This window comes from Raphanus sativus, chromosome 2 (genome assembly GCF_000801105.2).
Source record: "Raphanus sativus cultivar WK10039 chromosome 2, ASM80110v3, whole genome shotgun sequence".
Classification (NCBI taxonomy): Eukaryota; Viridiplantae; Streptophyta; class Magnoliopsida; order Brassicales; family Brassicaceae; genus Raphanus; species Raphanus sativus.
Window position 1 is genome coordinate 20945150 of NC_079512.1, and position 23974 is coordinate 20969123.

Consider the following 23974-nt stretch of genomic DNA (forward strand, 5'->3'; position numbering starts at 1 on the left):
TCTGGAGGATATTAAGAGTCTACAAAGTAGTTTCCATAGTTCACAGCTCATTCATGTACCAAGGACGGCAAATACAAAGGCGGATCGTTTAGCACGTAGTGCCAGACAACAATCGTCTTTTGTCATTCACATGGATGCCGAGCTACCAGTTTGGTGTACAGAGTCAATATGAGTCTGTATGTTTGATGACAAAAAAAAAAAAAAAAAAAAAAAAAGAAAGAAAAGATGTATTGAATGGAGAATTCTACTTGAGTGCGTCGAAAAAGTTTAGAATGTCATTTGATGTAATTAATCAATGCATCCCGTAATGGTTTATGGTTCTAAGGCGAAGAAGCTCATACAAAAAGACACGAATGTGGCGTGATCCAGAGATTCGTCCCACACAACCCTCTTGAAACTCCATTGTCGCGGATGTAACCAGAGCTTGAAAAACACGACAAAATCTAAAGGTTGATGGTCGATTTCTTAAAGACGATGAATATGGGTTATGATATTATTTTTAACAGTTCAAATAACAAATATCAAAATCCAACAATTTAAACCATGAAGCTCATATCGATTATAGACTTAAGTTAATGAAACACTGCATTTTAATGGGGGACACGTGTCACAACGTCAAGAAACAATTTTGTGACATAAAATCTTATGTGGCGCGTTAAAGAGAGAGAACATATTATATATATATATATATATATATATATATATATAACATGTTTTTAAAAAAAATATTGCACATGTTGCTGATAGTTTTTTTTTTAAACACTAGTTATATTAAAAAGGAACGATTACAACAACCGAAGATTCCCCGAATTCTGGTAGAAAGAAAGGCCGGCGAAACCTAACAGAGGTTCCCGGAAATAGAGGCCGACGAACCAAACAGAGGTTCCCGAAACAGAGGCCGACGAACCAAACATAGGTTCTCGGAGATAAAAGGACTACAACTAATCAATCTAAGCAAGAAAGAAAGAGTGACAGATTAAAAGAAACCTTTACAAAAGACAAAATGAAATTGCATGCAGATCTGATAGAGCTTCTTTGATACGAGACAAGGCGAGGAAGTCTTTCATGACTGTAATCCTCCGACTTGTGACTCCTCCTATGATGAATAGCCCATGCAAATTAGAGAACAAAACTTCATAACCAGTAGACAGAACTATTTCAGTTTCTAAGTCTTCAACCGAAAAGACGAAAAACGTAGAGAATACACGAAACGCCGTAATTGAAGCCAACGGAAGAGAAGATCTCGATCAAATCTTGAAGTTGATGACAAGGAGCGAAACAACTCACAAACCGGTATAAACTATCTCGAAAGATCAAGAGAGTCTAAGATCAAACCCATAAGTGAGCCAAAGAGAACTCAAAATCAACATGCAAAGTCATTCAATACAAGGTTTCAAAACAAAACCCAATCTGAAGGGAATTAGCACAAACACTCTGCCTAGATAGTTTGATTAAAAGAGAATTGATCAAATCCCGACCGACGGTGGCTTTGAAAGCCAAATCCGCCAGTCGGAAACGAAGAACACATGAAAGTGTTTCTAGAGAGAAAAGAAAGCTTCTGATAGTTATCATCATGTTTATATTTAGTAAAAGTAGAAATTATACAACAATGTAACTGTACAATAATTCAGTGGTACATGTTCACTTATTAAACTCAGAGTGTATCAGTGTGTATATTTTTGTTTGTGATAAAGGAAGGAGAGCACATGGAAGCAATGATCTAATAATCTATCTGTAAAAAGAGACAGAAAACAAAGTAACTTTTGCTTCAGTCTCCTTTTTAAAATCATTTTTTGTTTTTCCTCTAAACACACTCGGCCATTGCAACTGTTTTGTATTTGTATTTTTGTAACCTCAGATCCAAAGTCCTCTCACTTCTTCTTGGATTCTGATTCATTTTCCAACTCTCTCCTTCTTTCTTTCTTTACTCTTTCACTTTCCCAAGGAAAAAAAAATTACAAATTTCCAGAATTTTCTTTTGTCTCTTTCTTCACTCGAAGATCGTTCTCATCTCCCTTTCTTTGTTTTTCTTCTCGTCTCATTCTTTCAGATATCACCCAAAAACACTTTCGCTAACTTTCCCGCGAAAATTCTCTCTGATACTTTTCCCGGGAATCTTCGAGAAAAGTTTGAGACTTTACTTTCTTTCAATGGCGTCAAGAGAAGTATCAGCCATGATCAAACACGGGTTCATCGCAGATCCTTCTCTCTCTTTCTCTCCTTCAAGAACCAACTCACCAGCCAAACACTCCTCCTCTCCTCCACCACCACCACCGTCTCCGCCTCCTCCTCCTCCTCCGCCGTTGAACGAGCCTACTCACTCGAACCCGACCCTTTTCGACATGATGTCAGAGGAGCACCACCGCGAGCATCCGCCGCGGAGGAAGTCCCACGCGCGCGTAGCTCAGATCATGTCCGAGTTCAAGAACGGCGTCGTTTACGACCTCGGCCTCCCCAGCGACGTCAAGCTGACCGTGGTGGGGAGAGACGGGTACAGAGTCACCATGGACGTTCACAGGAAGGTTCTGTCCGAGAAGAGCAGGTTTTTCATGGAGAAGATGAGTTGTAGGAGAGAGAAAGGAGTTTCTCACGTGGTGGAGATTAGCGAGTGCGATGACGTCGAGATCTATGTGGAGACTGTCGTCTTGATGTACTGCGATGATCTCAAGAAGAAGCTGGTCGGTGAGAACGTCGTCAAGATCTTGGCTTTGCTCAAGGTGAGTGCTGCTATATCGTTTGACGAGGGAGTGGTGTCGTGTTTGGAGCATTTGGAAGCTGCTCCGTGGTCTGAAGACGAAGAAGAGGTCGTTGTGTCGTGTCTTGATGAGCTTCATCTTCCTGAGGACTCGGTCGCTTTGATTCTTCAGAGAGTTTCGTCTGAACCGAGGAGAGCTAGAACGGATGATGATATCTTCTTGAAGCTTCTCACTGGTGTGCTACAGGCGAAAGATGATAAAGCTAGACGAGAGATGAAAGTGTTGATCTTTAAGTTGGTTCGAGAAGAAGCTGACCGTGAAGTCTCTAAAGACACTCTCTACGGTCTGTGCCATAGATGTCTCACCTCTCTCGTCCTCTGCTTATCTGAGGTGACCACGCAGATGAATGATCCGGGGAAAGACCGTGGTGCTCTCATGGGAGAGATCGCTAGAGAAGCTGATAACATGCTGTGGATGGTGGATATACTGATCGAGAAGAAGATGTGCGATGAGTTTGTGAAGCTATGGGCGGATCAGAAGGAGCTAGCGGATCTCCACTCCAAGATACCTACCATGTATAGGCACGAGATAAGCAAGATCACTGCGCAGATATGCGTTGGTATCGGTAGAGGAAGGATCTTGGTGAACCGTGAGACTAGGTTTGCGGTTTTGAACACGTGGTTGGAGGCTTTGTATGATGACTTTGGGTGGATGAGACGGGTATCGTCGAGGTCTCTTGATAGGAAGCTGGTGGAGGATGGACTCAGCCAGACTATACTGACCTTGTCGTTGAGGCAACAGCAGGTGATTCTGATGAAGTGGTTTGATCGGTTTCTGAGCAAAGGTGATGATTGCCCGAATGTTCAACGAGCCTTTGAGGTCTGGTGGAGAAGAGCTTTCATAAGACAGGTTATAGCAGAGCCGGATGCATCACAGCTGCAGATGACACTCTATGACTAATAACTCAAATAGAATAAGATTGTTACCCCTCAAAATATTATATCTTTGTTTTTTTTTTTTTTGGTTGGTAGAGTGTTGTTACTGTTTGTGACTTTCCAATGCGAAACAAAGGTTCAAAAGAAAATGCCTCGAAAGATATTTAGTATCTAAGCAATGATCAGATCAGAACAGAAGAAAAAAAAGAAAAATATATATGTTCCGCAGCGTGAACTGTCTCTTCAAGAGATGATTGGATCAGGACCATAGTTCAGCTTAGGCAGATCTTTAGTCTCAGGCAGATCTTTAGTCATAGTCCTGTTGATCAAAGTTTAAGAGCAGAGTTAGTTTTACAAAGGAACTTCCTATGGAACTGGCAAAGACTGAACTAAAATGGTATATGGCACATGAATTTTCTGAAGACAGGTGAAAGGATGAATACTAAGCTTACGCATATGTATTAGCTTCTACATAGTTTTTCTAAATAAAGGAAGGGCTCATGAAACAAGATGAGACGTCATCTTATGTATATCAGAGATATTGAGTAATGTCATAAGCAAGTCTTACTTTTGGAGGACTTTGAGGATTCCGGTTCCGAGTTTCATTGGTATGCCCATAATCACACATTCTGTAACTCCCTCTATGTTATCAACTTTCCCGCTAATTGCTGCACTAAATAAATGATCTCCAGTCCTCTCAAAGGATGCCTGCATCAGCACACTTTTGTCCATCTTCTGTATCCCGGTTCTTTGTATCCCGAGTACCTCACCCTGTTCAAGAAATTTGAAGTGACATGGTTGGCAAAAGAGTTACTAAGAACATCATGATAACAGATTCAAGTATCCTTAGTACTGACCCGGTAAGTCATGACGTCAGCCAAAAGCATCATGTGACGAATGTCTATACTCATGCCGTGGTTTCCCATAACTGACCCTATTTCATCAATAATTGTCGTCCTTGCAGCCTCAATTCCCAGTGTTTTGCTCACTTCGACAATATTGTTACTTGTAGTAGTTCTCCCATTGATTCCAGGAGTCCCCATTACAGCCAGGAGGTTTGTTCTGAAACATATACCAAGCCAAAGATTCACAATCTAGGATAACAGGGAAAGAGAGAGAGGAGCAAAACTCAGTTACTCAAAAAGAGTTCCAAACTGTTGTATTTATTCATAGACAGACAATTCACATAAGTGGCTTACTAGAAACAAAGACTGGTTAATGAAGTGAATCAACAGCTCATCATCAAAACAAACAATGCCCAAAGGGGGTACATGTACTATCTCCTAAGTTAGCATTTTCACGAAGGAAAAAAAAAGAACAGAGGACAATATCATCTCTTGAAGCTCAGGAAAACTTACCCCTCCACAAAGAGTTTCAACGGCTTCTTCCCATCTATCTCTTTCTTTTTATCTGTATCCTCTGCTATAACAACTCGCTCAACTGTTTTGATCCCCTATAATAACAATTACACAGAAGAATTCTTGTAGTTAATGAAAGAGAAATCGAAAATACGGAAACTGGAAAAAGATATATATGCGAGAGAGGGGTTTAACGGATATCACATTCACTATAACAGTTGGCAGCACATTCTTCAGATTGTGGAGAGTGAAATGAGTTCCATATTGATCTCCCTTTGGAATAATATCCAATCCCGTATCTAAGACCCTGATATTCTGCACAGTTTACATAACAAAGAGACTTAGTTAGACCTGTATGCACCACAATGAATACATTTATAACATCTAACGATCCTACCTCATCCTGCAGTTTGATTCTGGTCTTTAGTATGGCATTTTTAACCGACCAGGGGGTTATAGACAAAAACGCCTCCTCGATTATTTTCTTGTCAAGGGTTATCCTCACTGACGCTGATGTTGAAGTCATAAGCACCTCGATACTCTCAGCAACCTGATACAAAAATTTAAGTGGATTTTAATAATCTGATTGGTAAAAACAGATAGTTTCCAACAAGAAGGTGCTGGAAACGAGATCCAATGGTTGATATGTATAAAATGCCACCAGTTTGCAAATACGGACTTATAACAAGCAGCAGCGACAATCAAAAAGAGTGGATATGTATAATAAAGAGAACCTGTCCTAAAGTAGTTTTCTCGATGCGTCCTTTGGCCATTCGTGCACTAGCCTCTACCAGGGGGTTCTCAAGTTCTGCAGAGATGACAGGCGTGCTTATAGTTTTGGTAGCATTTATGATTTCGTTGATTCGAGGAACTCCTTGGGTGATATCTGAAGCAGATTCAGGAAATCAAAACAACAAACTACTCTTGCATGTGGTCTCATAAGCACTAGTTTTGTAGCAAAATTATGATAAATAAGCATATTCAACAAGGATACTCATGCTAGCAACTCCAGCAAAGTGAAAAGTTTTCAGAGTCATTTGCGTCCCAGGCTCTCCGATACTCTGAGCTCCTATTGGTCCAATTGCAGTCCCAGGTTCTATTGTTTTTCCTCGGTATCGAGATACACAAATTTTCACAAAAACCTGCATGCTTATTTATATATCAGAGACGATGTTTCATATTTACGGAGATGGAGAACGCACTGAGTATCTTTTTTGAAGTTACCTCGAGTTGCTTATCAGTCACACCAGATCCTTTAGAGAAAATCTGGCTCGGGCTTGCAGACTTTACACCGAGCAAACAAACAAATTCTCGAAGAGATTTCACGAAGGCGTCAGTGCAAACCCGACTTGTATCTTGCCTGACTAATTCCTCATCGAACTTTTGCAACAATTCTTCTGAAGAAAGATAACTGTGATGCGATCTAGGAGGACAAGTGGCCTGCAAAATGCAATTAACAATTAGTATGAAAATCTAAAAGAAGAGAGACCAAAACAAATATACAGAAACAGAAAAAATCTACCTGAATTTTCAGAAATAATCTATCGAAATTTAAAGGCTTTCCATCCTTTCCTTCCATTAGTGCTGGGTCCATCCCATCATCCCCATAAGTAAACTGAAGTATGCATCCGCTGGCGTTTCGCACTGTGTGATCATAATGGACTAAGAGATCCTCCAAGGCTTTCATCAGTCTACGGGACATGTAACCTGTACTGGCGGTTTTCACCTGCAATAGTTACAGAAAAAAGGTGAAGCTCCATCTTCAGCTCTCTTTCAATGAGCAACTTTTTCATATTTTCCAGTGTAACAAGATGGAAAAAAAAGAAGGATATATGCATACCGCTGTATCAACTAGACCTTCTCGTCCTCCCATAGTGTGAAAGAAAAACTCTGTGGCACTAAGGCCGTCGTAGAAGGAATTAGCAACAAAACCCTTAGCCTGCAATGTCAAGAAGATATGAGATCAGGGCTCCCAAAGCAGAGTAAATATGGTCCAAAAGTTATTGTAATCAGACTCCTATAGTGTGATGGCCTAGAGGTCTACTACAGCTTATTTAGTGGCGAGCAAATGGTTCTCTACTTATTCAAGACACCTCCAAGGAATGGCTGTTTACTTACTTCAGGTGTTCTGGAGTTTCTAGGGAAATGAGGAAGACTTCGATCTATAAATCCATCAGGAGCACGGCTACCATTAACTGACTGCTGACCAACACATGTAACCATCTGACTGATATTGATAGGGGATCCCTTGGAACCACATTGTGACATAATCAAGGGACTGTTTCTCCAATGCAATCCCTCCATACAGAGCTGTATATCATATACACATAATCACAAAACAAAGCATTAGTATGTAGCTATGTAACTCTAATCTAGATTCATTGCCAATTAAATAAATGAGACAAACTATCAAACATATTCCTTGACTGTCCAAACCAGCACAAAAAGAAACCTAGATCTTTTCAGTTGTAAAGCCATCATGCAAAAATATATAATTGAAACAAGATGCGAATCAGAAATCATGAGCATCTACGCCATTAGCCATTCACGTAGCTTAGCAAATAGTAAATCACATATGTTCATGCCTAACAGGAAATAGAAGTTACGTATTCACCTTCCCAGTCTCTTCTCGAATTTTATTAAGAAACCCTGTTAACTCAGCTTCCAGTGTTTTTGCAGCATCTAGATCTCCTTTAACATAATTCTTAATTAATTTATCACAATCATCATATCGTTGATCGACTATTTTTTTTCTTCCCTTTTTCAACTTTTCTCCAGGTTGAACGTCATCGATCCCAATGGAGAAGCCATGGATTCCAATCCACCGAGCACTGCACAAAACAAGAAAAAAAGCTACCAATTAGCCAAAGAAAACGATCAACTTACTTGATTCAGCAATGGCAGATAGCAGAGAAAGGTTACAGAAAACACAGCACACACACAGAGCATGAATGGAGAATTGATGAAATTATTATAGAGATGAAGCAGAAACGAGTGAAGACTGAAATGTTACCGCGAGATCAAGAACAATCAGTCAGGAGAGATAAGAGAATCCCATATGCAGAGAAACGGACTCACCTCAATTTTGCTAGACGATTCATGCAGACTGCAGCTGCATGGGAGCTGTAATCTCGAAGAAGAATTGAATATAATCCATCCTTGCTTCCATTTCCTGGAGGAAAAAAAATATCAAGTGCTCAAAGATATAGATAAATAAATTCCAGAGTGAACAGCTATCTAATGCACTTGCAACATATTGGATTCCATCTTCAACCTACCTAATGTAGCCTTCCCCAGTTGTCCTGATATTAGCTCACTGTTTCGAAAATAAACCCATCCATCATTTATGCACATTGTTTCGTCATAATCTTCTCCCTTCTTGAAGTTCTTCTCTTTCACATTAAGAGTAACGTAGACTCTGACACTTGCATTTGGGCGCAGCAAAACATTAAAAACCTGTTTACCCGTCCAAAGCTCTATTGGCTGCATCAAAAGTAACATCCCGATAAGATACCAAACACAAGCAAAGAAAATGCTAAAAATTGGCACTTATTTAACTACACATTAAAATACCAATAACTAGCAGTAGCAAAGGCAATAATGTAGACAAAAAATTTCAGATTGAGGCAGTAACTGCTACTGGAGAAGATTCTTCAAAACACGTAATATAGGAAAAGGCTTTTAACATTACGACAAATATCATCCCATTGGACTGACATGGATATACCCACAAAGTATGTCTAACCTTGAGCCTCCAGCAAAATAAAGCTAAGCTGGAATAAGTAAAGATACGGATTGCAAAGCTAGGAACTCTTATCCCTCAGTTTCAGAATCAGTAACGACGGATTACAAGAAGTATGACGGCAAAAAGTCTCATACCTTAAAGATTGTGGGCGTGGGCAAATCTATGGAATCCATGGCATCTCCCATGTAAGAACATATAAGTGAAAAGGCTGCACGGTCATAGAATGTGTCCTTTCTCGTTATCAAATAGGCAGATGTCAAAAAATCCTGTGTTGATGCTACTAACATTTCTCCATTTTTTGGGGTGCATAAATTGTTTTGTACCTGAGATACCAACCAAAAGAGTAAGCATATTATTACCCAGAACAGACTAGGAACACAGTATCGATGAAAATTTTAAGCGCTTTGTTCTATCATCCTTCTGTCTATCGAGACGGTTCGTATATCCTAATGCGAATATATTTTTGTAGGATTTTATCATTTCCTACATTCCAGAATCTAGGTCTTCTATATTGCTTAAGAAAGCCTAAAGGTTCAGTAGAGAAGCCATTGGTGGGATTTATTAAGCAAGAATCCATCTCATCATCTTCTGCTACTTATGAATGCATTAATATGATATGTGTTACATGTAGCCAACAGATGATTGACTATCCAAGAAACTTGATATGATGCTAAGTAAAAAAAAGAAAGTACCCCCATCAATGTAATAGCCTCTGTACGAGCCTCCTCTGTTTGTGGTACGTGCATGTTCATCTCATCACCATCAAAATCAGCATTATATGGATTACAAACCGATTCGTTGAACCTCAATGTTCTCCAAGGCATTATTCTTGCCTGCGAATGCAAAATTAGGATTAATATGAGAATAATAGAAAAGTATGACTAAGAATTCTAAATCAGTACTTACCCTGTGACACATGATAGACATCCGATGCAGACTCGGTTGTCTGTTGAAAAGAACAGCATCCCCATCTTCCAAATGACGGTCAACTATGCATCCAAAGGCCAGTTCATCAGCAATACGCTTCCGATAATCACCGACCAAAGTCCTGAAGGTAAAATGTGTTAGTGCCCCCATATGATCGATAAACACCCAAACACATGCAAATGACGCTATCAGGACGCCAGTTCAGGTGGTATCAGGTTTCTACTTCAGTTCAATAACAGTGTTTATCTATTTTCTTAAAACAACTCTCAGTGGTTTGATTTGGCTTTTGTGTAATTTTACTGTAGTTCATTTTGACAACAAAACTAGATATCTTGCTATATCAACTCATCAGAATCAGTTTCCTCTCCTTGAAAAGATGTTCATCAACCAAGAAGTAATGAAAGTAGCAATACAACAGTACCTTGAAGAACCATCTGTATATCTGACACTTCTGGCACCAGGATATTTATTAGGGCCATTACGGACGCATTGCTTCAACTTATCAATATTATGATGGGAAACACATTCAGGAAAAGTTAAGATCCGGGCCATAAGAATAGGAATTCCAACCTGAAAAGTTCATTTACCTTTGCGATAAAGTTACACTGATAATATAAATCACAAAAAGTAACAATTAAACACCTTCCATGAGAAGTTACCTCTGTAATTTTCAAATTGGGATCAGGTGAAATAACAGTTCTACCAGTGAACTCGACACGCTTTCCTGACAAGTTTGCACGGAAACGTCCCGTTTTTCCTTTCAGACGCTGAAGGAGTCCAGCCAGTAGCTTGGCGTTTGGCATGACCTGGACACCTCGGACTTCACTGTTAATGTATTGGGCAACCTCGCTTTGAAGTGTATCCCATACTTGCTGAAAAAATAAACAAATAAGAATAAATGAACTAGTAATAGTAACTAAACAAAATCTGAATAAAAACGTAAACTTATACTCCTTGTACCATGTTTTTGGGCGATGTGGTAGGCTGACTTAAAATTTTATGAAGAGAAGCATTGTCTTGAATGATTTTCTTTAATCTCTCTGTTATGTCGTTTTCATTACTGCAGCAAAAAAAAAAACACATTCTTTCAAGAAAAAACAGCAGTAGAAAATATAATTGACATGAGAAACGATGAACAAAAAATGATAGCTAACCTTTGAGTACCACCAATCATAACAGACGGTCGGATTGATAAAGGTGGCACGAGCATGCACGTTGTGATAAGATTCTCAGGTCTATGAGCAATATAAAGAAGTTCACAGTCCTATTTCAATTTCAGAAAAAACAAAAAAATCAGCATGACTGAGAATAAGATAATTCCTATATACTACTAGGGATATGTTTTGAGAGAGAAGAGCATCCTCTAACTAGGTATAAAAATTCTGGGCACAATGTAAAAATGCATTATAAGATTTCAAACTCGAAATATACCTTGTCACTCATTCCTTTAAAAAGTCTAAGCACCACGTTAGGATCAAGAACATAGGTAAGAGGATTTATTCCTCCAGCAGACTCTTTTGTGTGGGATATAGCAGATTTAAATTCATCAATCTCTCCACCATGGATTCTGGATCGGTCATGACTTATGCCTATACCAAACTGCGATGCTGCGGGCTTCTTTACCATGCCTGAAAAGGATCAATGATATAAGCAGAAGAATCCTAATTTTCTGCTACTGCTACTTAAAGTAAATTATATGAATATGAAGTAAAATTTTTGCATCTAAGATGAAACACACGAGAACAGAAACCAAGATTACAAAGTTTTATTTAATCCAAAACCTTTTAGCCAAAAGAAAGATAAAAAAAAATAATCATACCATTGAGGTATCCACATTTTTTGCATGTAATAGCTCTCTGGCTAGCCATCGCACTGCACTTCTTGACAACAGCTTTGGCCAACTCAGTCTTCCTCAAAGGCTCCGTTCTTGGATTCCGCATCTTCTTCAAGTGATCTTCATACATCTTCTCGTCAATAAGCATGTTGGAACAGCCCTGCGTGAGAAGGCAAAAAAAAAAAGAAGTCATTTTCAACAAGTTCCCATGCTTTTATCTTTCCTCAACTTTTCCCCATTAAACAAAAGCAAAAAGGTGGAGAGAGAGAGAGAGAGGGAGAATCTAGTAACCCTGGGCTACCTTACAGATACACTTCAAAATGTCAAGGATAAAACTCAAGAATCCAACGTTATAAACCGGAAGATCAAGCTTGAGATAGCCATAGTGTCCAGGACAGTTTTGGAAGTTGCCATGACATGTTGCGCATGTAGACCTTTTGTTTGGAGGACCCTGTACAATAATAATCACCACCATGGTTATAACCATCATTGTTATTAAGAAGCTTAAAACCAAAAAGCTAAGAAAAAAAATTGGATATATATATATATACCATTCGAGGATCCAACAAGCCGCCTTCAATAGGTTTGAAATTGGACTCGTAGTACATGTTCTTCCAGACCTGAACCTCAGCAGCTTTCATGACTTCAATATCAGAAAGCACTGAGAAGTTTATGCTTTGTCTGCATATCATCAACAGTAATGCTTCAAATCAGATATCACATCACGAGTAATTGAGCCAAAAAGGAGTGATTTTTATTTGAAGAGAGGATTGAAAGATTTACATTTTGAGAGGACCAACATCTTCGACGTAAGGCTTTTTGGTGAATTCGATCTCCGTCTTCGTCTCCATCTCTCTCCAATCAGAGAGCTGTGAAATTAGAACCCGAACAAAGTTCAAATCGCGTCGGAGAAAGGAAAAAAAAAACGAAGGAAGAATCGAACTTACGGTGATGGAGGTTGGGTTTTAGGGTTTAAGCAGCAGATCGAGTGAGCAGGCGGGAGATACAGAACGGCTGGCAAAAAAAAAAGGAGGAGGCGGTGGAGAGGTAAAAAACCCTAGAAGAGTATCGAACTCGAGACCTCAGGCTGCTAATGCTAGGGTACTTTGCCACAGAGGTATATATCCTAAATGACTATTAGGTTACACGTTTATATATATAAACCCTATTTATTTATTTATTTATTTTTTACTTATATTTATTTTGAAAAACTTTTAATTTCGACAGTTTTTTAAGTCCCCTCCCTCCCCCTTAAAGAGAGATTTGCCCTAATTTTTGTGGAGAGTAGGCGGCGATCTTCGAGCTTAGTTCCGATGAAGACGGTGATGGGAAGGGTAACGAGTGAGAGACCGATCAGTCTCTCAAAGGCTGCGACGCTTCTCTCAAGTTTCGTTTCATCTGAGACAGAGGCCTCTCAAGACGTTGCCGCGTACCTCCGACGCGCCTCCGCTGCCTTCACTGAGCTTAAGAGCTTCCACAGAGAGATTAGATCTACTACCAAGCCTGAATCCGAGGCGAAGGATGAGAAGAAGAAGAGCAGAGAAGAAGAAGATGTTGTTGAGGAGGAGGAGAGTGTGAAGTTGGAAGAGGAGGCAGTGAAGAAAGAGAGAAAGAAGAAGAAGAAGAAGAGCAAAGGTGATGATGTTGTTGTTGTTGAAGAAAAAGTGGATGTGAAGTTAGAAGAAGAGCAGAGGAACAATGATGAGAGCAAGAAGAAAAAGAAGCACAAGAAGAAGATCAAAGGTGAAGAGAAGGTGGATGTGAAGTTGGAAGAATACCAAAGGAATGACGAGAAGAAGAAGAGCAAAGGTGAAGATGTTGCTGAAGAGAAAAAGAAGAAGAAGCGGAAGAGTGATGGAGAGGTTGGTTCTGAGGAGAAGAAGAAGAGCAAGAAGAAGAGGAAATCAAAGGAGATTGATGCTTGAAGTTGCTTTCTTTTGTCATCTTTTGGAGACCAATTTTTGTAGGCTTAAGATGTTCCTTATTGACAATTAAGATTGATAAAAAGATTTGATTTTGTGGAACTCTCTCTCTCTCTCTGTTATAAGTTAGTGTTGTTTTTTTGGTATTGTGATTATGGCCTTCTTTGCCGTTACTATATTTGGAAGACTCTTGAATGCAAAAGTCAGCAAGTTTTTAATACAAAAATCTGTTCTGTTTAGGCACTTGCTCGAACGCATACAAGTTCTTTGCATCAAGGAAGAAGCTTTTCTTCATCTTTTTCAACTAAACTTGTGCAAGGACAGTTGATCCTCAGACCGTCTTGCATGCTTTTTTTTTTGTCTATTACAATGGTTCTTTGTTTCAGTTTCATGAGCTAGCAGAACCCAGATTTGATTTTATAGACATTATCCCTTGTGAAGTTCTTGACCATGTCAAAAAAAAAAAAAAAAAATTGATTCAGGACAAAGTAGGACTTAGATTATGATATCAACATTTCGGTGGATGGACAAGTTTATTTTCAGTCTTGTCCATCTACCAAAGCGATGTCATATTCAATAACTCATACCAGGCGTGTATCTCCCCAAATGGCAGTGCATGATTCATTAGTTTCTAATGGTTCAGCTTCATACTTTTTGATAAGAAGGCTAGTTTTTGAGTTCGCCATATATACTCTTGACTCTTGAGCTTATTTAGAGTCTTGTGATCCCTGAGGAAACACTAAGGAGCGCACTGCAAGGAGAATCTAAAAGCGCTGTGGACACCCGTTCTTCACATGAACTTCTGAGAGACTAAAGTTTTCACTGATGGGCAACCACCTCTTCGCAGCTGCTTTACTGAAACTTGTGTCTGCGTTCTCTTGAAGATGTGGGTGTTGTATCAATGTTTACATGGACCATCATCGGGTTCAAACAGTCAGTTGTTACTGAGATTCTGATAATAACTATACAAGGTAAGCAGCACAACTTTTGCAAATTAAATTGTGTATATATAATTTAGCATGGCTATTACATTACAGTTACAGAAAACAGAGCTTTGCAACAGAAAATTAACAGAACAGAAATTGACCTCATGTCAAATTATTGAACAGGACTTCTTGACCTCATGTCAAACTGATAAATGGCCGGAAACAAACAAAAAAAAAATACATGAAGCTTGGAAGAAAGAAGAGACAAGAAACAAAAAGAAAAAAAAGGACTAGAATCATGAAGCAAGATTTATCAGCATTTGGGCAAGTCTGCAGGAGGAGGAAGAAGTTTCTGATTAGGCTTATCTCCATCAAGAACAAGCCAAGCCATCCTCAGACCCCAACTGGTATGTACTTCCAAGTGACAGTGCATGAACCACACTCCTGTCATACATTTTGTAAACTTTAGTTAATACTTTTCATATCGGATTTGACTCATGTAAAGCTATTTTTTTCTTACCTGGGTTATCTGCAAGGAACCGAATAGCAGCCCATCCACCAGATGGCACACCAACCGTGTTCCTCTCTATCGGATCAACAAGATTGAAGTTCTTAGGATCCTTGTTCGGGTCAAAGTTCCCAAACCCTTGGCCAACGACAAAGAAGTTGAACCCGTGAAGGTGAAGAGGATGGCTTTCTGCACCAAGAATGCTAGTGTCTTGCATCACCAGCTCTACACTCGTGTTATAACGCAGAACCATCAAGTTCGTCCCGGTGCTAACCATGGTGTTGTTAGGTGGAGTGCCTGTGTAGTTAAAAGGAACAATGGGATTCCATGGGAAGTTTGGAGAATACACTCCATTAGATTGCCCAGAGTAGTGAGACTGAAGGAGAGCTTTTGTTGGCAGCGTGAAGGAGATGTTGCTGATTGATGCAGCAAACATTGTGGTGTTAGTAGGACCCTGGCACGTCTGGTTGTTCTTATGGTTACAAGGGTTTGTTCCCAATCCCACCGTGAAAAAAAACTTCCTATCAACCTTCTGTGGCACGTTCGCCGGGAACTTCTTGCTGTTCAGGCTACGCAGCTTATTGCTGAACTTGGTAGCAAAGTTTGTGTCGTTTAGAGCAGGAAGAACCGGTGTGAAGAGCTTAAGATTCTTGATAGAGGTCTTTGCATGTTTAGGTTGTTCATATTCTAAGATGCCTGCGACTGTAGAGTTATCAAAAGTTCCTTGACCTGTGGCGTATGGTCTAGCGGTCATGAAGAAAGAGGCACTCGGGTAACTTGGTTTGGTCTTAAGCAGGACGTTTGTGGTCTGGCCAGGAGCGATCAAGATGGTGTCCGTCTCGAATGGTTTGACGTAGATGGCATCAGCTTCAACAACTGTAACCGTGTGGTTTGCAATGCTGAAAAAGAGCTCGTCATTAAGTGCAGCGTTGATTATCCTGAGAAGGTATGTCTTTCCTGGCTTCACTCTCAGTCTGAATGTATCTGTTTTTTTTTAACATCATTGGTTATAGATTCATATTTTATCAAAACCATGATTAGTTGTAGGAATCAAACACTTACCTTTAGATGAGCAGTTGTATAGTGGACCAGGTAGACCGTTGATTGTGTATGCATCAGAGACATTAGGACCACCTCCTGACAGGGTCGCTTGGCGGATGATTGCCTCAGTGTCTGTATTGAACCACTCCCCTGAAATTTTAACCATTAAAAAATCAGTAAATAATGTTTTGAAAATCCTCATCAGATTCTCAGTCTGTTTAGTCATCATCCTCACCAAAGACCATGGGAACTTCTTTGTGAGGTTTTGGAAACGGGTAAGGAACACCGTGTTTGGGAAGTATGATAAGAGGACCATAGACTGTTGCTCTGAGCCATGAGATGTGTGCATGGTACCATAGAGTGCCTCTTTGACCAACAATGGTATAGTTGTATACATAGCTTTGCCCTGTCTGAATAGGACATTGGGTTATGTAAGCTGGTCCATCAGCCCAACCAGACCGTAATTGCCTGATCCCATGCCTGAGATTTTTTTTTCAGGTGTTAGTAATCAATCAAACATTGCTTCTTAATAGTGCTAAAAGTATTTTAAATTATTACCAGTGGAGAGAGATATTATTTGGCACATGGTTAACAACTTTGATCAGAAGCTGGTCACCTTCTCTAGCAATAATCTTAGGCCCTGGAAACTTCCCGTTTACAGAAACAAGGCTCTTTGTGTGGCAAAGACGTGTCACGTTGTGCATTTTTATCTGCAAAAAAAGTATGAATCATCTTATCATCATCTGCAACCTTTCATGTATAATCTGAACATTTACACAGAATAAACAAATCTTTACATACGTCCAGCGTGTAATGCCTTGTTTTCCCAAATACAGTTTCGGGAAGAAGAAGAACACAAGAGAACACAGCAAAGAGAAGCCAAGACGCCATTTTTTGTATATATATCCTATGAAATTTAAGTAAGCTGGAAGGTCACTTAATACTCTGCCTCTGTTCTTTTTTTGTTTTCCTGTAGATTGTGGATTCATTGTTTCAGCATTTAGTGTATATATAGGAAGGGAAGTTAGGTGCTCGCTTGAGCAGGAGATGTAGAAAAAACATTTTGTAGTTGTTTATGTAAAAACAAAAAGAAAAGATAATTGGTAGAGAAGTCTATGTAATTCCAGACTCTTGATTTTGACTAGCTGTTAGAGCATATATGATGACAGCTTATCAATGAGTGGTGTCAAAGATAAGTCAAACTCTTTGACCCTCTTAAGCCCCTCAAAATCTCGTAGTTTCTTTTTCAAGATTATGGCATAGAATTAAATATGAAATGCTTTGTCCAAAAAAAAAGGAATTAAATATGAAATGCAAACTTGCTAACTATAGTTTCTTTAGTATCATAGTTCCTCCTGTTCTGATTCTTTGACAGCTTTGAGCCTTTTAGTATATTAGACTTACAAAGTTTTACATGAGGAGGTAAGTAACTCGCACCAAATGTGGCAGTTGATATCGTTAGATATAGTCAGAATTCTGCAAATAATTTAGAACTGTATTGAACTTTTAGAAGGGTAACATTTGTGGTTAACGGTTATGTTTTTACTCTTTAGTGGATTTCATCATTTCATAAGGCATTTTAAGTCATAAGTACATCTGTTTATTAATTATTTGGTTTTATTTTGCAGGTGGGAACTTTTTAAGGAGATTAATCGACGTGGAGCTAGTCAGAACATTCGTAAGCTAAAATTGCTTGGGGAATAAGCAAAGAGAGGGGGGATGGTAGCTATCAGAGAAGTCACGATTAGGGTTAGATATCAAAATCCATGAAGGTTATTGTCAATATATCGTGGATTAGAAAAACATTGAGGAAACCTCAAAATAAGGTTGGCTTTTTTATTTCCCAAGCAAGTGACCTAACTCCCTTTTAAGTTCGTATCCTCAAAGGCATGCCACATATACATGCTTCTCTCTCTACACAAATTGATATATTGTATATAATATTCATATTTGTTGGAACTATATTGCAATAATAATATGTATATATAGGATTTGTTTGCTTGTTATTCGTCTTTCATATTTATAATTTTGATGGAATTTACAATCAAAATATGATGTAGACAAGGTTTGCTAACAAGTAGGTTTCAACTTATCCCGTAACTATGAGATCGGTAGTTAAAATATATAGTGTTTCTTTATATCATCGTGAAAATGTTTTTTCTTTTCTTAACTAATGATGTAGAAATGTAGTTCAGACCATTTGTAGGTTTTTACAGTTATGCCTTTAACAAAATTTAGTTGGTAACTCACAATCAATAATAGTAAAAAAAATTTTGAAACTCGATAATAGTAAATATAGTTACAGATATTTATTTTTTTACTAGGCATGTTTCTGTCCCGTGACACGCGAGATCATATTTTAATCAGGGGTATTTCAAAAATTATTTGTCCGGGTAATTATCTCCCAAATTATTTGATTATGAAGTTCTTGTATGACTAACGATTTCAACTATTGTTTTCTAATACATTTAAAAATTAAAATTTTGATCTTGCAAGTATTCAGAAATCAGACCAGTTTCATCAATCTCCAATTTAAACACAACTAAACTTTTATCCGCGTTTTATAAATGCATGATTTTTTTTCAAAATTTAGTTTAATGAAATTATATATATATATATATATATATATAATATATATATATATATATATATATATATTAAATTTATGTTTATATATGTGGATTAGTTTGATTTTTCATTTTTGCAATAATCACATTTACCTTGGTTCGAGGTAAATTTATTGCATTCTAAAAATACAACATTATACATTTTATATTATTGGATAAGTTTAAATCAATATTCCTATTTTAATAAGATAGGTGACTTAAATTTAGATATAGCTTTTCTAGATACAATTTAAATATTTTCATGATTGTAGGCTTTTTAAATATATTTTGTTCTGTATTTTAAATATTTATGTGATTTTATCCAATTAGTTTGAATTGTCAAGAAGTAAGATAATAATTATAGTTCATTTGATTATTGTTTTCGCCTTAATATCTAGAGAGCAGCCGATTTGCTAAAGATTTTTCTGTAATCTGTTATAAAATCTTCATTTTTAAATTTTCTAAGATTTTGTATTAAAATTACAATATAGCTTCTTAAAATATTTGAAAAAGGAGTAAAACTATTTTTTTGAAAAGGGCTTCAAAAAGAACTAAAAACTTTGATTGTCATCATAACCGATAAGATTTGTAATTCGAATATTAATGATCTATATGAATTAATTCGATCTCAAGGCACATAAAACTTGATGCAAGGTTATATACGCTATATGAATTTGGTTTTACGCTCCTAGTCATCTGACAAATCTTGAACACTATCATGAAGATTTAAGATATTTTTTGAGTTTTATTGCTGATAAAGCAACCCACATTAGAATTCAGTGAGGAAGATAATACTTTTTTTGGAACTCCGTGAGGAAGATAATACAATACATTTATAAAAAACAATTTCTCAGAAAATATTTTTGGTAAAAATTCCAGTGACTTAACACCGTATAGAAGTGTTTGGTGACATGTTAACAAACGTTGAAGAAGATGACAAACTCTAGCAAATCACTCATTCATTTTAAGAAATTAAAGGAAGTGGTCAGTTTAAGTACGATCCCAGGTTAATGAGAGGATTGAGAGCATATAAATGATTTGATTAACACATATTAACTGATATCACGAATGGCATCAATATTAATTAATACTAGATCTTAACCCGCGGTTTGCAAACGCAGAATATTTACAATGAAAATTTCATGAATAACTTAACAAATATTTTGTTAATTTGAAAGAGTGTATGTATTTAGAATATTTTTACATTTAAATCAGTGCTTTTTAATTCGACATGGATCCGTTATTATACTGGTTAATTTGGTGATCCAATATAAAAATATTCATATTTTAAAAGTCACTAAAACCCGAAACTAATTGATTGAACCGATGGATGACCGATATGTAATCTAATTTGATTTAAATCGTTATGATTTCATAATTTGTCACCTTTTAATCCAAATTTTAAAATTCATTGTTTTGCAATTTATGAAATTATGATGTTTTTACAAAATTTTGATAGAAAAGATGGTAGATCGAAAATAACTAAGTATGATGTTGTTTGGAAACATAAATAATAGTATAAATAAAGAAGTACTAGATTTTGACCCGCACGCCCGTGCGGGTGTATATTTTTATAAAATATGTTGTTTTAATGTTAATAATAGAGTAGGACAAAAAATCCGAATCCAAAAATCGAACCGATCCCGATCCAAAAAGAAGTACCAAACCTGATCTGAAGTTGATTAAATATCAAAATTTTGGTATTTAGAAAACTAAAGCCAAATCTGATCCGAACCGAAGTATTTCAGATACGTGAATGTATTTGAAAAAATTTTATATACTTATATATATTATTACTTTTAGATTTAATGTAAATAAAAACATTCAGAATATATATGGTACTTATAAGTTGGTTTAAATAATTGAAAATATATATAAACAGTCAGATGTAAATATCTAAAAAGTTAAAGTATACTCAAGTCACCAAAAATACTTAAATAATTATTGATTATCTATCCAAATATTTAAATCAAACCAATTTATATGTTAAATTCAGGTATTCTTATATATGTTATTCAAATTTATATGTAACATATATATATATATATATATATATATATATATATATATATATTTTGAGAAATTTAAAGATATAATGAATTTTAAAAATAATTTAAACGGGTTATCTAAAACCCGAATAAACCCGCAAAGATCTAAATCGAATTCGAACAAAAATTTATAATTCGAATGAGACTGAAATCTTTCACCCCGGAAATCCGAAACCCAAACAGACCCAAACCAAACCCGAATGGGTACCCGGAAATTCGAAACCCAAACTCCTAATTCACAATCAATTTTTCTTTTAAAAACACAGCACACATATAACTAATAGTATTTTATATGTACTATCATATAAATAATCACATATATTATATTTTTTAAATTTAATGTGAAATATAAAAATAATAATTTAAGTTGGTATATGAAATTTGACTTCGTATTGTATTTTTCTTATACATATTTGAAATATTTTTTTAATAATGGTTATTGAAAAATATTTTAGTAAAAATAAAATTTTGAATATATGTATATTTTGAATCAATTTTTGATATAAATAAACTTAAAATTATTATTTTGATTTGAAATATATATATATAAAGTTTAAATTTTGTTTTATGATTATTTTAGACAAATATTTTTTTAAGGTAATTAGATTAACTCATTTTTGTATTTTAAAGTTGATCCAAATAGATATTTTTTCATAATATAATAGATTTCTAATATTTTAATAACATAGTTCATTCTTTTCTTAATATACTGTTATCTATGTTTTCAAATAACTTTATATCATTTTTAATAATGATATTTCTGTTTCTAATCAAATTTTTTATTTTAAATTGATATTCATGTTTTCAAACAAATGTATTTTTTAAACTGTTATCCAAATTTTCAAATAAACATTTTTTTCAAATTGTTATCTATGTTTTCAAAGTAAACCTAATTTGTATTTTAGTTCTAATAATATAGATATCAAAATATAAATGCTGTAATTAATATACCAAAGGAATATAACAATATATGCATATGGACCGAGAAATCTTGTATCCCATATCAAAATACAAAGAAATCTAATATGAATTTGATTTTACGATCATTTTTAAAACAATAATTATATGTCCACAAAACTATTTTTGATCATCATATTCTTAATGGGCTTGGAAAATCTACTAATGAATAAAAGCTTTGCAGAGAATTTTTATTATTAAGTGGAGTGGCATTTGATTGTAAATATTAAAGAAAAATTAGGGTAATTTCCCATTTGTACTTCACTTTTAATAGGATAGATATTGTTTAGAAATATGAATAGTAAAATAAAGAAATGAATCTTAATAATTTAATTTAATGTAGGCTTAACTATAAAGTAGAAAAGTATATTTAATTTAAAAACTTACAAAATAAAAGTTATATCCAACACAATGTTTCTGTTTTAATGAGATAGATTGGTTAGATTAAAAACATTATATTAAGTCACAACATGTTTAATAGGTCTAAATTTAAAATATGTCAAGGTAAATTCAAATAGAACTCTAAATTAATAGATTAGATTAATGTGAATTCTTCAATTTTACCAACTAAATATCAATCTTAAGTTGAAACCTAAATTAATCTTAGGCTTACGGACAATATTAAGTGAATACATATATGAATTGGTAGTCTACTAACAAGATGAAATTATTGGACTTAAGCGCAGACTTAGACATGCTACAAGCCTACAACATTAAACACACACTTAGATCAGATGGTGCTTCTTCGTCTTTTCCTTGAATGTTATTTTGGTTGGTGCATATATCCTTTGTAATGATATCTCTTTGAAAAATACTTATATTAAGTTTTTTTTTTAAATTATACAGAGATATTCTGACCTCATATAAATGATCCAAACTAGTCACTTGTTGCCATATATTGGTTATATGTCTCTGGCGATGCCGAAATATTAATTTCCAAGTGACCGAGATTATATTAGGTACTAGGTAGTAATCCGCGCCTTGCGCGGGATGAGATGGTTAGATCAGCAATTTTTCGAAAATATTAGAAAGTATATATATGTAGTTTGGAATTTGGGTTTTGTGTGTTTATCTTACTCTCGAACTCATTTTGTTTATCTCTCTATGGCTCTCTATGGCTCTCTCTCTCTCTAATTTTATCAGTATTGATGAGTGTTTTAAAAAATAAGATTAAGATTTTAACATATTTTTATTTTAAACATACGAATCGTATTAATGCCCGCACACGGGCATTAATACGATTCTTATGTTTTATGTATAAATATTATTAATATCTAATCAAATGTTTTATGTATTATTAAAACTAAATTTGTTCTTCAGATGTTTTATGTATTATTAATATAAATATGTATTATTCAAATACGATTCATATGTTTTATGTATTACTAAAACTAAATTTGTTCTCCATTAAATCTTTGTGGTTCAAAACTATAAGCATTTTAGACATTACTTAATTCAATATACTTTTAGGTTTAAATTATTATCATATACTTTGAAATATGAAATAATAAATCATGCATGTGCGGGCATCGATATGATTTATATATTGCATGTATAGCTATTATTATTAGTGCATAAGTGGATCGTAATTATATTTCACTCTCGTTGTATCTTTGTATCTTACTCCTTTAGGTTTATCCACATATAAGTCTCTTTCTCTCTCATCATAAACATTTTAGTTTTTTTGAAAAGGATAAAAAGGTAATTACGATCATATCATGCGTGCGGGCATTCATATGATTCATATATTACCCGTCTAGCTATTAGTATAAATATAAGTAGATTGTAATTCTTTCTCAATCTCTATGTATCATTATGTCTAATTCATATACTACATGTTATGTTATTATTATAAGTGCATAAGTGGATCGTAGTTATCTCTCTCTCTCTCTCTCTCTCTCTCTCTCTCTCTCTCTCTCTCTCTCTCTCTCTCTCTCTCTCTCTCTCTCTCTCTCTCTCTCTCTCTCTCTCTCTCTCTCTCTTGGTATCCCCTCATCGTAAACCTTTTTTTTTGAGAAATATAAAAATGTAAACATTCTTTTAATTCTTCGATTATCTTTTAACTACCACAATTTTGTTTTATATGGGAATGTTTCCTAGTTTAATATTTTATCATGAATTTTTCTTGGGTGAATTACCAACTAATCATAGTTTGCCAATTAATGTACAGTTTTATAAAATATAATAAATAAAATAATAATAATTTGTGTTAAGTTTTTAAAATAAATGAAAAAATATTAGTAGCTGCCAAAAGATGAATTTTTTTTAACAATTTTAAAATCGTCACAAAAGAGTAAATCATAAACATTAAACACTATACCTAAACCCTTGGACAAAACTTAAACCATTGGGTAAAAATCCAAACACTAAACCCTAAATTCTTGGATATACTTAAACCCTTGGGTAAATCCTAAACACTAAACTGTAAACTCTTGGGTATACCCTAAACACTAAATCTCTCTCTCTCTCTC

At 35.6% G+C, this 23974-nt stretch overlaps 4 protein-coding genes across 4 annotated transcripts; 2 read left to right on the forward strand and 2 right to left on the reverse strand.

Moving 5' to 3' along the window:
* Window positions 1-1817: 1817 nt before the first annotated feature.
* Window positions 1818-3844, forward strand: LOC108841931 (BTB/POZ domain-containing protein At5g60050). The gene has a single exon (XM_018614717.2). It carries the CDS (start codon window positions 2151-2153, stop codon window positions 3654-3656), a length of 1506 nt encoding a protein of 501 aa, XP_018470219.2. The 5' UTR covers window positions 1818-2150; the 3' UTR covers window positions 3657-3844.
* LOC108841929 (DNA-directed RNA polymerase III subunit 1) lies at window positions 3767-12577 on the reverse strand. Its single transcript, XM_018614715.2, has 28 exons — window positions 12443-12577; window positions 12279-12364; window positions 12047-12176; window positions 11797-11946; window positions 11481-11655; window positions 11093-11289; window positions 10816-10925; window positions 10622-10721; window positions 10321-10533; window positions 10083-10231; window positions 9641-9782; window positions 9427-9567; window positions 8869-9057; window positions 8268-8472; window positions 8068-8161; window positions 7604-7820; window positions 7108-7299; window positions 6830-6928; window positions 6512-6715; window positions 6214-6429; window positions 5984-6131; window positions 5724-5875; window positions 5387-5539; window positions 5194-5304; window positions 4990-5084; window positions 4489-4693; window positions 4200-4402; window positions 3767-3950 (listed from the first exon to the last, which is right to left on the reverse strand). The coding sequence occupies exons 2-28, from the start codon at window positions 12344-12346 to the stop codon at window positions 3875-3877; spliced, it is 4134 nt and encodes a 1377-aa protein (XP_018470217.2). The 5' UTR covers window positions 12347-12364; window positions 12443-12577; the 3' UTR covers window positions 3767-3874.
* A 147-nt stretch (window positions 12578-12724) lies between these two features.
* Window positions 12725-13660, forward strand: LOC108841933 (uncharacterized). Its single transcript, XM_057002558.1, has one exon. The coding sequence runs from the start codon at window positions 12809-12811 to the stop codon at window positions 13418-13420; it is 612 nt and encodes a 203-aa protein (XP_056858538.1). The 5' UTR covers window positions 12725-12808; the 3' UTR covers window positions 13421-13660.
* Window positions 13661-14391: 731 nt separating this feature from the next.
* LOC108841930 (laccase-17) lies at window positions 14392-16865 on the reverse strand. The gene is made up of 6 exons (XM_018614716.2): window positions 16694-16865; window positions 16451-16602; window positions 16128-16372; window positions 15914-16042; window positions 14864-15835; window positions 14392-14787 (listed from the first exon to the last, which is right to left on the reverse strand). The coding sequence occupies exons 1-6, from the start codon at window positions 16781-16783 to the stop codon at window positions 14657-14659; spliced, it is 1719 nt and encodes a 572-aa protein (XP_018470218.2). The 5' UTR covers window positions 16784-16865; the 3' UTR covers window positions 14392-14656.
* Window positions 16866-23974: the final 7109 nt, after the last annotated feature.